Here is a 16,183-nt window from a genome sequence, read left to right on the forward strand (position 1 = left end):
GGGCTCCCGCGTTCACATATGTACAACCCCCTTTCTGTAGGAATATTTCAAAATAATAATCCTGACAGAACGCAGAGAGGTGAGAAGAAAGGGTTAAGGTTAAGAGTGAAGGAAAAGATGCACTTACACAACTCCGATGTAATCTGCAATCTCGAGGGTTGACAAATATGCAGCATTCATTATCTAAATCTCATCACCCTGGCAGCACTCAAAGGAAGGCTGCTCTGAATGATTGGATCATGTCCTAGTCTTGACTTAAGCCTGTGCAATGCAGATCGATAACATGACACACACACACACACAGACACACACACACACACTCACAAACACACACACAGACACACACACACACACACACACACAAACACACACACATACACACACACACACACACACACACACACACACACACACACACACACACACACACACACACACACACACACACACACACTGCAACACAGGATCAATATATATTAGTTACCTCTCTGTTGATTTGAGTATAGGAGAGTCCTGGCAGCCAGTCGTTCCTTCAGCCCCCTCTCATCTTTATCCATTCTGACTGAAAGCTAGATAGAGAGAGGACATTTTTTTTCCTTGTCTATGTGGGCAAATGTGTGTGTGTATGTGAGTGTGTGTGTGTGTGTGTGTGTGTGTGTGTGTGTGTGTGTGTGTGTGTGTGTGTGTGTGTGTGTGTGTGTGTGTGTGTGTGTGTGTGTGTGTGTGTGTGTGTGTGTGTGTGTGTGTGTGTGTGTGTGTGTGTGTGTGTGCGCGAGCAGGGGAAGGCAGGGGTCATTTCTCCTCTTGCCTACATTACTATCCTCCCTCTCTTTTCCTCTCACCTCTGTTCTTGTGTGCAGGCATATTACTGAAGCAAATTGGGGCCAATAGACTCTGTCACTGCATGACCCAGGGCTCACCAAACAGAAAAGAAGTAAGCTAGACGGAGAGAAAAAGGCAAATAGAGGGGATAAAAGGGGAAATAAAGGAAAGGAGAAAGGAGAAATTGGTAGATGAGGAAAAAAAGGCTAGGACAGCAAGAGAGCCGGAAAAGAGAGAGAGAAAGAAACATGAGATGGACGGAGAGAAGTAAAGAAGCAGAGGAGGATTGAGACTGAGAGAAAGAAGTGACAACCTCAAATTAAATTCCCATCATGTCAGTGTAGAACAGAATTCAATAGTGTTTATTGGCAGCCCCCAGCCTCAGGGAAATTACATTCTGAAGCAGAGCATGGCATGAATGCACACACACCCCTACGCACACGCGCACATGCACACACAAGCAAGCATACACATCTGTCGTACAGAACTCAGTGCATGTCCTCAGACCAAAAAGAAAAAGAAAAAAGAAAGCCCTCTGGCTGATGTGATGCAGACAAGCGAGATATCCCCTGAGGTCCATGTGCCATTTGCGCAGTGTATCTGCCTGTCCATGCGCTATTTACGCGCCTTTATATATGTGTGTGTGTGAGTGTGTGTGTGTGTGTGTGTGTGTGTGTGTGTGTGTGTGTGTGTGTGTGTGTGTGTGTGTGTGTGTGTGTGTGTGTGTGTGTGTGTGTGTGTGTGTGTGTGTGTGTGTGTGTGTGTGTGTGTGTGTGTGTGTGTGTGTTTGTGTGTGTATTTGTCTCAAACTTTCTCGTCTTCACATGCACCATTTTGCCTGTGTACAAAAGACTAAGTTGTGCATTTTAGATGCACAGATTTTCTGTCTGTCGGCCACAAATGCCACTTTCTCTGCAGTCAGACTATTTGCCATTATAGTACATACACAAGTTTTTATTACAGTGACTGTATTAAATGTGTCCCCAGGCTCAAGTTGCCATGAGCACAGGGTTTCAATGCCTTTGTCCAACCTCCAGCAGCAGCAGCAAAGGCAGAATACTTTAATGGGAAGCCGTTTAACAGTTTTATGCAGAGCACATGTAGAGGCTATTACTGCTGATGTCCCTGGGATGCAGATTTGCTCTAAATGGCTAACAATCTGCCATTCTTTCACCCCCCCCCCCCCCCCCCCCCCGCTCTCCATCTCTGCCTCTCTAACCCTCTATGTCTGTGTCTGTTTATGCCTCCATCTCGACTCTCTTATTTCTTTCCCCCTATCCTTCTAACACGCTCACTAGTTTTTTCTCCGTCTCTCTCATTCTCCAGGAGCGTGCAGAGAGAGCTTTGGGATGCTCAGTGGAGGATCTGAAGGCTCTTTTCTACTGCGAGCTGTGCCACAAACAGTACCTCAGACATCAGGAGTTTGACAACCACATCAACTCCTACGACCATGCACACAAACAGGTACAGCCACTACAGCTACACACACAGTCACAGTACAATAGCAGACACCTTTTATGATCTTATGTCATGGAATTCTGGGTGTGTTAGCATCATGCGGGTTGATAGAAAGCTGCTTTACATTTCTGTGTCAATCTGGGCCCAGTTTCTGCAGCAGGTAACAGCAGGAGTGTGACAACCGCATCATCTCTTACAAGCACACACAAAGAGGTGGAACACCTCGACACTCACACATACAATATATATAAACACACACACACACACACACACACACACACACACATACAAAGCACTGCATTTATACTTTAGTTTTCCATTTTAATAATATTTTAATAATTTTAATAGGCTAATGTCTAGATAGATAAACTTTATTGATCCCATGCAAGGCAATTTAAGTCATAGCAGCTCAAAGCATAAAAAAAACTATAAAAAGTATAATATCAAGCATAAAATAGACTAGGTACTGCACAATATAGACATTATAAATAGGAAGTATCAACCCTTGTGTTTATTTGACATTGGACAAAACATAACATAACGTACTGTAAAATAACATAACATAACATACTGTAACATAACATAAAAACACAACATACTGTAACATAACAAAACAACATAACATAACAAAACATACCGTAACATAACATAACAACATAACACATTGTAACATAACAACACAATAACACTGTTATTGTCTCTGTCACCATCACTACTTACATCCTGACAGACTATCCTGTGTAATTTCCCGCCTGTTACCTATATGCAATTATATTCATATATATTCTTGTATTTTCCAGTATAATGCTCAACACCATGTGTCTATTACAATTATAGGGTTGATGGAAAGCTGCTTTACATTTCAGTGTCAATCTGCACATTGTCAATCTGCATCGACACTCACACATACAGAATATATATAAACACACACAAACACACAAATACAAAGCACTGCATTTATACTTTAGTTTTCCATTTCGATAGGCTGATGTCTTAAACTTTATTGATCCCATGCAGGGCAATTTAATTCAGAGCAGCTCAAAGCATAAAATGTATAATATTAAGCATAAAATAGACTAGGTACTACACAATATAGACATAATAAATAGGAAGTATCAACCCTTGTGTTTATTTGACATTGGATTTTGTTTTGGGGTGCCACAGACCCAGCTGATGTTTGTGTAAGAATTGTCAAAGTCAAACATATTAGCAGGTCCTTTGTTCTAACAGTAATTAGACTCTTTAACAGGAACATAACATAACATACTGTAACATAACATAACGGGCCCGTTTCACAAAGCAGGTTTAGTGAAAACTCTGAGTCTGTTAACCCTGAAATGAGGGAAACTCTGAGGTAACTCAAACCAGAGAAAGAGGGGTAACTCTAGCCTGTTTCACAAAGAGAGGTAACTCAACCTCTCGGTCAGTTACCATGGTAACATGCTCTCTGAACCTAACCTGGTCGGGACCAGGTTTTTCTCAACAAACCTCGAGTTTCTCTCTGTCTCCGCCCTCTTTCAGCCGCATACGGTGTTTGATTTCCTCATTCATTCAGTCAGCAGTCGAGTTTTGACGTAGTATAGTTCCGTCTGTTTTTTTCAGAAAAGCATTGCAAAAATCAGACATTATAAGTTATATTAGGTGGTGAATATTTCCACTACCATGGCGTATCCTTTTGATAATGATGCCATGGATGAAGGGGCAGCATTACTGCACAGATAATTAAATATTTGTCGGAAGATGATTATCAGACCGCGCATAGACGTTCTTGCATTTCCAGCAGTACTGTAGTTGTTGTGCCGTATTCAGCACCCCTGCCATGAAATGCACCCCCTCGCATTATAGGTGATATTCTGGATCAGAAGGCTGTTGTTTCGACCTATAGGAGTAGTTAATATATATATCCTGGTAACCCACAACGGCCAGAACACTGGTTACTTACAGCCTTTAAACTATTTTAAAGAGTTTAAAGTCACAAACTTGGATAATAGCGAACACAAAACAAAAACACCTTTTTGTATGTTCTGTGGAAATATACTGCAGCCATAATTACAAAATGAATGAAATGGATCTTTTGAGCAAGTTAAATTTATTTGATTTAGCATTTCCTAAATATAATCCCAGCTTTTCTTGCAATTCATAGGTTCAAAAGTGTGTGCTTTTAATCCGGTTACTGGTATATAAACTACTCCTATAGGTGGAAACAACAGCCTTCTGATCCAGAATATCACCTATAATGCGAGGGGGTGCATTTCACGGCAGGGGTGCTGAATACACACAACACTGTTTCATGTCACAGTCCATCATTTACATACACAACCTCATCCGTCCTTACATTTCCAACATTACCAACCAAAGTCATGCTCTCACATCCCAGCAAATATTGTGTGTTGCGCTGCGTTTTTTGCAAATGGGAGTTTTTTATACAACATATAAAACAGCCACTTACGGTAATATTTAATTTACAATATAAAGCTCAAAATGAGGCGAAAAACCCGCTCAAACTCACGTATGAGCGCATTAATATTTCCAGTTCAGGTGGTAGCGTAGCCCTCCCCTTCCCTGTTGCCACTACTCTGAGTTTATCAACCTAACGCAAATCAGCTGTTCTGGAACCGAAAACTCAGAGTTTCCTATCTCAGAGTAGATTAACTCAGAGTTCAGGGTTAGACTCAGAGTTTGTTGAACCTGCTTTGTGAAACGGACCCAACATAACATAACATAACATAACATAACATAACATAACATAACATAACATAACATAACATAACATAACATAACAACATACCATACTGTAACATAACATAACAACATAACATACTGTAACATAACATAACATAACATAGCATAATCATTTCCCGCCTGTTTCCTATATGCACTTATATTCATATATATTCTTGTATTTTCCAGTATAATGCTCAACACCATGTGTCTATTACAATTATAGGTCATTTTTGCCGGGTTTCTGCAGATACTCTGCAAACCTCTAAATGGAGTGTGGTGTAGACACAGAGGGTCAATAATTGTTCATCTACACCAACTGTTTTTGAATATTTTGATCTGACCAAATCTGCAGTGAACACTCCACCTCCACATCACACCAACGTGAACTTTTCGCCGCCATTGTTTTAAATGTCCGCGCATGGTCTGTCCTTCTTTTGTTCTATGTCCGAACTGGCGCACATAAAATGACGTCAGAACCGTCGTAGGCCTCGTGCTCGTACATGTGCGCAGGCTCGTGCTCTTACATGTGCAAATGTGCTCTCTCACCTCTCCCAAACGGGCCGTGACCGGCAACCGTACCGCTCCTAGGTGTGGTATGGTTGCACTCACACTGGTCAAACGAACTAGACTTTAGCCGTGAAACGTGCTTGGGCACGGTACGGATGGACAGTGTGAGTGCGCCCTATAAGTCAGGGGTGGAGAACCCATGCTCCTGGAGGGCCACTGTCCTGCATGTTTTAGGTTTCTCCGTGCTCTAACACACCTGAGTCTAACGATTATTAAACCCCTGGCAAGCTTCAGCTGCTTGATAACGAGCAGAGCATTAAAGAAATGTGTGTAAGAGCAGAGAGAGTGGCCCTCCAGGAGCAGGGTCCCCTTGCTTTAGGTGATCAAATGTTAACCCACCCCGAACAGGGCTTGTATATTTGATGAAGGCAACAAAATACAGAAATGACCACAAAGTTAAGGACAAAGTTCATTTTTTTATGTCGAATGGGCTATGCTTAACGCTTAAAAGTAATACAAGGACAAAGACATGTAATATATATGTTATCTTAGATAGTGATGCCTCTTCTTTGCATGTTTATTAGACCTTTCTCAGGTTTGAACCATTATGTATAAACTGTTATAAAACTGGGGACTAGAATCAGGTGGATGAGTGTCTTGTTCTTAGCCCGGCAGAAAATAAAAACTGTAACCAAAGCAACCTGAATTAAAACTGAACAAAAGTTTTACTTGATCTCCAAGTCCCAAATTTATGATAATAGAAGATTCATTGTTCTCTGGTTCTGCATTTAGAGCACTTGATTTGTATGTATCTGGTACATCAGGATGCTGCAATAAAATTCTGTTTACTCTTCATTTTATACTTCCTTCCAAAGAAAAAGAAAAAAACATTCTGTACCAAATAAAACATGGAGCTATTAGTCATAGTTCAAGTATCATCATATTATTCCAGTTTGGACAAGATGAGGCCAGTGGACCATTAGGAAAAGGCCCGGCAGCAGATTTTCTCCTGCGTTCTGCTTTCACATCCATTTTCATACACAACCTCCACTCTGGACTAACAAGCTGAAGGTTGTGCTGATAGCACATTCTCCTACAGCTATGTTGTCATGCCAAGGCATATACTTACATACAAAAACATACAGACGTGCACTTCCCCGTGTACACACTCATCCTCAAACACAGGCAATCTCTCAACCAAGCCAAGACTCTTCCCACTTCTGAACACCCACACTCTGCAACATGAAATAAACATTAAATGAGACGGTTCCTTCACTGTCATTGTTCTTTGAAAATGAATCGACGCAACTGCAGGCCAATGTTAATGCTTTGTTTTAGCCAGCAGCAGGCACATGAAACAAGCTGCATGAGGCACTGAGCTGACAGTAGCCACTGGCACTAGGAACACACACATAAACACACACACACACATAAAGGCATGCATGCACACTCTGCCTACTGAGCAGACAACAGATGAAATTCTAGCTGAAGACAACTCCCCTGCAGGAGTATTGGCTTTAGAGAATGGAAGCTGATTGCGTTTGCTCTGTCTCCTTTCCTTGTCATCGATTCAGGGATAAACATGTCTGAATGAAGTGCTTTATCAGCATTTACTGCTGATTACAGAAATTGCTCATTACAAGAGTATTATGCTCCCTTTTAAATAAAAGAGCAATCAGTCCATTAGCATGGCCCCTCACATGCTACCTAAGAATACATCATCCCTTTTTCTAAGGCCCTAGTGAATATGAATCAACTCTGACTAGTTGCCTCAGCCTGAGCACTCCTTAACACATCTAAAGGAATATTGATCCAGGCTTTGACAGACGGATTGAGCCTCGCAGCATATAGCTAGACTGGCATGTTGGAGAGTAAGAGTTATATCACTTCCCGCTGTTAGGGACATGATCTCTGAAAGGTATCCATTTTAAATTGTGAAACTGAAATATCGCTGCCCTCTCTGTGTGTTGAGTGAAAATGGTTCTGCATGCTCTAAATATAGCTATAGGTTTGACTGCAGTAGGACCTGATTTGAAGAGGAAACAATGGCAGAGCGCAAAGGCAAGAGGAAAGGAAAATAATTCATCTTCATACAGACCACTTCAAAGTTGTAAACATAAACATTCTAAATATGTCCCATTTATTATGGATCTCTCTCTCTCTCTCTCTCTCTCTCTCTCTCTCTCTCTCTCTCTCTCTCTCTCTCTCTCTCTCTCTCTCTCTCTCTCTCTCTCTCTCTCTCTCTCTCTCTCTCTCTCTCTCTCTCTCTCTCTCTCTCTCTCTCTCTCTCTCTCTCTCTCTCTCTCTCTCTGAGTGATTGCCATTGACAGCTACAGTACAACAACTCGGATCTTTTCTTTCCCCCTCCTTCCTCCTCTTCCCTGGCTCTGTCCGCAGTCATTCATTATGTAGGTCCCTATGCCTCTCTGCTTGAACATGATTAATATTTCCCATAGAATGAGTTTGGCATCAAACAGCCCCTCAAAGCTCCTTACCGCACACTAACAAACGCACACGTGAACTCACACACATCTACAATGCACAAGCACCTGCACTGTAAGACATGTATGTTTAAGGGATACAAACCCACAGTGCTGCTCCGTTGGCATGTACTTAACGCTTCCTTCAGTGAGCTGACAGTGGGATGTTAAGCATCGAGCGATAATGTAAAAAGACACTCGATTGTGTAAGACTCAGCAGAGATTAACCTGACGACTGTCAGCTCCAGCATAAAATCTGGGTGTGAAAGAGAGTGAGTGTATAAATAAATCTGATGTCTGAGGGGCTAATCTGATGTGTGTGTGTGTGTGTATGTGTGTGTGTGTGTGTGTGTGTGTGTGTGCGTGCGTGCGTGCGTGCATGCGTGCGTGCGTGTGTGCGTGCGTGCGTGCGTGCGTGTGTGCATGTGAGTGAGTGAGTGTGTTTAATACATACTGTATGGGTGGATAATAGTGTAACAATCTAAAAGTGAGAGTGGTGTAATCCTGTTGCAATTTACTATATACAGGATAAATTCACAAATATTTAAAATAAACAACAAATGCTGAATTTATAAACCATATGTGGATTGCACACTTAAGTAAAATTTACTAGGAAGCAAGAGAGAATAGGATGGAAGAAAGGAGGGATAGCAGCGCACGATACTGCAGTTATTCCCAAACTCCTTAGTCCGTCTTTGGCCTTTAGACACACACAGACAAATAGCAACACGCCAACATGCACGCACGTACACACACACGTACACACACACACACACGTACACACACACGTACACACACACACACACACACACACACACACACACACACACACACACACACACACACACACACACACACACACACACACACACCTGCCAAGCATGGATAAAGGAGGGATTAAAGTGTGTCAGAAAAGCAAACCGGAGCAAGAGGCATGAATCATTGTTTTCCTGAGAGGACTGACGCACCTATGGCTATAGACACATGATTTCACACAAATACACACACTCACACAAAACACACACATAATAGTTTTTTTTTAATGCACTATGATAAAGACCTACCAGTTTGCTCAAAATTAAATCTCTCACTACTCACACCATGGCGTGTGCATGCGTACGCACACACACACACACACACACACACACACACACACACACACACACACCACACACACACACTCAGCGGTTTAGCATTGTTCACAGATGCTTATTTTGCCAATGATCAATGGCCATGCCTTATTGTTTGGGGATGTGTAAAATCAGCAAGTCGATGCCTTTGGTTTGCTCCAGCTCAAGAGCACATGTCACTGGATCAGAAGGTCTCTTGAAAAAAGCTGAGAAAACTGACGAAGGGAGGAACATTTTCAAAATTTTAGTGGCAAAAGCACCATCGTCATTAAATCACTAATGTCACTCATCTCAACTGCGTCTGTAATCTCCTATTCACCAGCTGGGTTGGGTTTGCTTTCAAGCTGTGTGTTGGAGGAAACACGCTTTCTTCCAGGCTGAATGGGAGTTAATTTGGAAGCTTGGAAGGGGCTTTGGAAGAGAACATCTGCAAATGCTGCTGACTGATGTGTATGGTTTGAAAGACATCTGCCTGCAGAGAGCTTTCTAAAACTAACCTCTTACTCTCTCTTCTCTTTTCTTTGTCCCACTCTTTTGCTCTTTGCTACCCCATGAACCTCCACATACTTTTTCCATCCCTCCCACTATCATCCTTAATTTTAATTTTGTGCAGAGGCTGAAGGAACTCAAGCACAGGGAGTTTGCTCGCAATGTGGCCTCAAAATCATGGAAGGACCAGCGCAAACAGGATAAGGCTCTCAGACGCCTGCATCAACTCGCACAGCTGCAACAGGAAACCCAGCGGTGAGTGGGAGAAGAGTGTATTTGTGTGTTTGTCTAAGTGTAATGGGACCAAGGGCAGGGGTCCAGCGGGGTTAGAGTGTGTCACATCCAGTCAACATTTCTGAGATTTGATGGATGTATCCACAGATGTAAGAGCACCCAGTTGTCCTAGATAAGCCACAGGTGAAGTAAATATAACATGATGGAACATTCTTGCGGACGCTCTGGGAGTGGATGATTTGTAGAAGGAAGTCATTTTAGAGAAGAATGAATAGTATTAAAAACAGTTTTCTTTTAAGAAGTAACTAAAATGAGTGAAACAAGTTGAAAGAAGAAACTTGCCTCCGGGTTCACATACCAAGAGTAATCAAAACAACAGATAAAAAAACAATACATCGCGTAATAATCATCTTGATTGCACCTATTCCCTGTGCAATTAAATGTGTTTTCCTGTAATCAGGCGATGATATGTGAACGGCATAACTATGACTACCAAAATTAAGCCTTCGCTTTTTTCTTTGTTTGTTTTGCTCTCGATAAAATGCTTAGTAGAATAACCTTTGTCTGTAATAATCTCTGGAATATTACAATTCATTAAATCCATGAATACATAACTGTATATTTGTTAAATGTAAGAAGAAGAAGAAGAAGAAATGATTTGCCTTATGAATTCAACAATTTGCTGTATCAGTGTATGTCATCATCTACATGAGGTTAATGATTTACTAATAATTAAATTAAAAGTGTCATTAATCATTTAAAATTGTTGTTCTATCTCTCTCTCTCTCTCTCTCTCTCTCTCTCTCTCTCTCATATATACAATATATATATATATATATATATATATATATATAGTATGTATTATTGTGTGTTTTCATAACGGTGTTAGCTTTTCTTTTCTTTTCTTTTATCTAAATACCAAATTTAAGGTGGATTCAATTGAATTAAATTCATAGGATCACACCAGCTACAATGCTAAATGAGGTCAGGGGCGTAAAAAAGTTGTGTGTCCACTTCCCTACTATCTTCCACCTTAATTTTGAGCTCAGCTACATACCAGTAACGTTCCCTGTTGCGACATTATTATTGACAAAATCTGTCTTCAAACAGACATCCACCTCTGCGGTAATTCACTGTTACAGCATGTGTCTCCAGGACAACATTTTGCCAAGATGACTCACACACACAGACTCACAAGGTGACAACAATACCAGCGTCACCGTCGGCTGGTAATAAGCTATGGTTAAGTGAAGTCAAGTTAATTCAACCAAAATCAAGGATATTTCTTATCCCTGTCTGTTTCAGAGTCCCAGGAAGGACTTCAGGACTAAGAAGTGCAGTCAAGGCTGTGAGACAGCAGCAACAGAGAGACATGGACCAAAGAGCCCGCAGCCCTGCGGACAAACCTGAACCCTTCAACAATGTTCAGAGACCCCCTGATACCCAACTCAGGACAACTAGTCTCAGCCACCAGCAAGAAGATCCATGCCAATCACTTTCCCAAATACTGCCAGTCACTGCTCGAGCAGAGTCCCCACTAAACATACATCCGGCATCCAATACAGACCCTCCCGCAGTGAACCCCCAGTCTTGCCAGGGCTTGTATTCTCAGCTGCCTCCTCCTGGACGGGGGAGAGTAGGAGGCAGGCTTGGGGTGTCCTTCTGCTTCTCGCGCAGGGGGCCCAGGCTTGAGCCTTCCGCATCTGTATTCTCCGACCTCGAGGAGGAGGAGAGAGAGAAGAGGGAACAAATGAAAGAAAGGATAAAGGGGATGATGGAAGATATCGACAGGGAAATAGGGGCAGCAGAGGAGGGGAAACAAAGCGGTGGACTGAGAGACACAGGGCCAATACCCAGAGAGGCTGCCAGACAAGAGGAGGAGATTGAAAAAAGAGACTTGGTGAACGCGCACTCTATATCCACAGAAGCACCTGATAATCAGAGCCTTGATTCACTATTCTTGCCAGCACAGACCCAGGTGGCCCTATGGGGCACAGCACTAGCAGGGGCACACATGGACATCGAACACACAGATAACGAGACAGAGAGAAAGCGAGAAACGGAGGGGGGAGGGGAGGAGAGTCAGCATATGTGTGTGCTGGGGAAAGATGGCTCTACCCATTTGAGATGGCCTGTCAGTTTGCTTAGGTTCACCAAGTCTCAACCACACATCTCCTACAGCTGCAACCCACTCTGCTTGAACCCACAACAACCAGAACAACTCACAGGGGATCTGCAGGAGTCACATCAAAATCAGTTGTGTGCTCCCTCAGATGAATCAGATTCACGTGTGCTAGCTATTATTAAACCAGACGCTCCTTCCTGTTTACAAAGACAGACGAGGCAACAGCTGAAAGCACACAGAGAGAAAAAAGCTGAGAATAATTTCAAGGTAGAGCAACATATCGATGCAGAGACAGAAGCACACCTGTTCCTAAAAAACAAAAACCTTTCATCGTCAGAGACAAGACAAGAAAGAGGAAGGTGCATGCTTAGTATGGAGAATTGTGTGAGGGCAGCCTCTCATCCATTTGACCCTGCTCATGGTGACAGCTCTGACGCAAACTCCCAGAATCCTCTGGGAGGCAGATTAGGGGGTGCAAGAGGGATCAGGGAGAAAGCACTTGCCCTGAGCTGTAAATTAGAGTCTGTCACCCAGTCTGGCACACAGAGGATGTGCATCCGCCCATCCAGGTGTGAGTGTGGGAGTGAAACAATGTGCAAGTGTGCCAGCGCTCCACAGCCATACGTGGGTGTCTCAGAAGCGTCACACAAAAAGAGGAAAGCCAGCACAAAGAAACACAAGCTGGGAAAGAAGAAGAGGGGCCAGAAGGTAAAAGCTTCAAAAAAGCGCCAATCAGCAAGGTGCAAAATAAGGAGTGTTGTCTCTACAGTCTCCACTGGCAGAGAGAGGACTGAAGAAGCTGGAAGTAACTGGTGGAAGAAAAGAAGGCAAACTGAGATGAGGAGGAGAAGGGTGCAGAGAGCAGGCAGCAGCTGTCTCCTGGGGAGATGTGAGACTGAGCCAGTATCTGTCTCTGTCAGGAAGAAGGGGCCTCACAGGAGCCACAGCACTGAATCCCAGTCACAGCCAGACAGAGAGCAGGCAGAGCACTGCAGTGCCTACTCACAGCTCGCCAGACACACAGCAGACAGACACAACGAGGGGGAGGGAAAGCGAGACGGAGATGCAGTGACTTTTCCCTGGCGGTCTCACTTCTCTTTAAACTCCTTTTCAGCAGGATGTAACTCAAAGCTGTTTTGGGAAAGGGGTCACCATAGCAACCCCAGGAGTTTCATTGACTGCTGTTACCCTGACAACAGCTGTGGTTGCAGCCCGACGAGAAAGAGAAAACTCCTCCACAGGGACAGGAACTTCATTCATAGTAAGAGGAAGAGTTCGAGGCATTGTGAAGTCTGGGAGGAGACAGAGAGGAGCAGGGAAATGGGGGGACGTTTAGGTTGCAGAGACAGGGGCCGGATTTCAGATACAGAACAGTGGGAGTGGATGAGAGGGAGCTGTCCTGGTGGCAGTGAGGAGGGCAGGAGTGGGTGGAGATCGAGAAACAGAACAGTGGATTGGGATCGGGTGGCAAGGTTTAGCCCCAGTCCTAGCAGCTGGGGCAGGACAGGCAGACGTCTTAGCACAGAAGATGTAGACTGGGACAGATGCAGCATCGACAGATGGACATGGGGCAGCAGCGACAGCTGGGAAGACGGGGGGACACACAGATCCACATCAGGCGCCAGGGCAGGGGCAGAACACAGAGACAGCCCGGGCTGTGTGTGGAAAACTGCAGGTAACAAACGCTCAAGCACAAGACACTTCTACAGCCCTGAGTGGTGGACAGGCAGGCAGACACACAGTCCCCAGAGTGTGATCAACACACGGGCCAGCAGATGCCACAGCCCCCGCTCCTGCAGCCCCTGCAGTAGCACCAGCATGTCTGAGCTAAGCTGGGAGTGGAGCAGGAGCAGTATCTGCTCAGGAGTCACAGTGGATGGGTTGACAGCTAGTTCCTGCAGGACATCCTCAGGAGCTCCAGGACTCTCATCTGACATCCCTCAGGAGGCAAAGAAGCAGAGCAGCCCCACGTCCGCTTCTTCTTGCTCCTTCTCCCATTTTTCTTCCCACAGATCCTGCTTTGCTCCCACAGGCCCTGGCCTCAACACGCACCATTGTGCCACAAGTGCTTCCCAGCTTAAGGAGCCCACTTCACAGTCGGACCTTGGCCATGGACCCTCTGCCCTTGTTCACACAAGCAGATCAGGCACAACTCTTACAGGAATATCCCCCAGTAAGTCTCTGCAACAGAAACCGGCCAAAACGTTGCTTCTCCCTCTCATAGGGAAATTACCTGCGATCCAGAGAAAGGCCAGGAGGGAAAAGGGGCGGCTGGAGAAGAGTCAGGAGAAGGAGGGAGAGGAGGAAGAGGAGGCTAAGGGCAGTGGAGTGGATCCCGGAGCTGTCGTCAACAGTCAAAAATGTCCTCTGAACTCGGTTGAGTCAAACCCCAACAGCATACGAAATTTCTGCCCTTCGCAGATTAGAACTAATGACAAGCAGACAGGTGGAGAGACAGCTCCACCAATCAGCTTTACCGCTGAGGAGATGGACAAATATCGCCTCCTGCAAGAGCAGGCAAGAGAGCACATGCAGAAAGTCCTGGAACAGACACAAGAAATCACAGATATACACAGAAAGACAAACTACACACACACGGCACAGACAGAGAACTGTGCAACTCCAGAGGAACAATACTCACCCGCAGCCCTGCACAACCTTTCAAGGCCTCAAACCCAGTCACTTCACACAGACACGATGCAAACACAAGCTCAGCACACCCTCCAGGTCAGTCTTCGACATATGACCCCACAAGAGGACTTTACTCAACCCATGACTTTAAGAGTCCCTAACCTCCCCCCTCTCTCCAGCCTCCATCATATCATTTTACAACACGCAGCCCTCTCTATGCCCCCTTCCCCCTCATCCTCCTCCACCCCATCCGCCTCTCCCGCCATCCACCCACACCCAGCTCAGCTCCCTCACCCCCTGCCCCCTCTCCACCCCTCCCTGCCTCATCACATTCACCTCTCTCCCTTCTCCATATCATCCCTGTTTCCCTCCATTCTGCTGTCCCATCATCCCGTCCCTCTCCTCCCCCAGTCCCCCCAGGCTTTTCATGCAACCCCACTTGCTCCACTCTCCCAAGTAGCCCTACAACCCTTGAACCCACAGTCTTTCATTGACAGAGCGTGGCCAGTGAGGTTTCAACAGAAGGCATTGTGATTTTCACAGAGTGGCTGCCATGTTTATTAATCTTCCTTGGCAACACAGAAGAGTGAGAGGAAGATAGGGGGTTTTCAGTTTGGACATGCCCTCTGTGTGTGTGTGTGTGTGTGTGTGTGTGTGTGTGTGTGTGTGTGTGTGTGTGTGTGTGTGTGTGTGTGTGTGTGTGTGTGTGTGTGTGTGTGTGTGTGTGTGTGTGTGTGTGTGTGTGTGTGTGTGTGTGTGTGTGTGTGTGTGTGTGTGAAACACACACACCACAACTATAGACTGTTTTCCAATGAAAATTTGTTTCTCCATCTAGCCTCTGCTGTGCAGCAGACATTGAGAAAACAGACTTTGATCCTTTGCTTTTTTTTCCATCATCCCTCATTCAGCCCCAGAATAAAGGGAAAGGTGCACCTGCTATTCAAAGACAGGCTGGGCTTGTGTCATCTGCTCTCTTTCCTTCTGAACCACAGACAGACCAGCTGTCTTTTGAAGTAGCCTTCATGCCAGGGACAGAGGGGCAAGAAAGAGTGATAATATTCTCCCCTTATCTCCATTTCATACAGGTTATCTGATTTAGAGTGTGACTTTCAACAAACATAAAATTGTTGCAGGGACCGGGGGGCATAGCACAGCCTATTTAACCTTGTAGTATACTGTATTTGTGTGTGTGCGTGTATAGGATAGAGGTAAATCTGGACTGACACACATACATACACAGCAGGGAGAACAACAGCTGATTTCCATATCTGACAGTTGTGAAGACCTGTTTTGTCTCTATAGTGTAAATATTCTGACAGTGAGTAATACCATTAGAATCATGGGAAACATTAAATTGAAAGGTGGATTTAACCTTGACCAGTGGAAAAATGTTTATTCTACACTCAATGGCTTCAGCAAAACAAAGATTTTAGCAACTTCACGCTCATATGTGAAATTAGATTTATTTTTTTTCACTCTCTCTCTCTCGCTCTCTCTACACAGCATTTAACGAATCAGTTGTTGAGACAGCAATGAATGAATCGGATCTGTTATATTAAAACTTTGGTGAAAATAAATTGGCT

The 16,183-nt window shown here is 44.3% G+C and overlaps 1 protein-coding gene across 1 annotated transcript in view; it reads left to right on the top strand.

Moving 5' to 3' along the window:
• znf804b (zinc finger protein 804B) overlaps window positions 1-15,585 on the top strand; it is a gene marked incomplete at its 3' end in the record, with an annotated part of 40,280 nt that extends 24,695 nt beyond the window's left edge. The window contains 5 exon segments of the mRNA XM_083917832.1: window positions 2,149-2,286; window positions 9,735-9,865; window positions 11,150-15,107; window positions 15,509-15,521; window positions 15,524-15,585. Coding sequence (XP_083773958.1) covers window positions 2,149-2,286; window positions 9,735-9,865; window positions 11,150-15,107; window positions 15,509-15,521; window positions 15,524-15,585 — 4,302 coding nt within the window.
• Between the last annotated feature and the right edge of the window lie 598 nt (window positions 15,586-16,183).

The sequence above is a fragment of the Echiichthys vipera genome (assembly GCF_963691815.1).
Source record: "Echiichthys vipera genome assembly, chromosome: 8".
NCBI classification, from domain to species: domain Eukaryota; kingdom Metazoa; phylum Chordata; class Actinopteri; order Perciformes; family Trachinidae; genus Echiichthys; species Echiichthys vipera.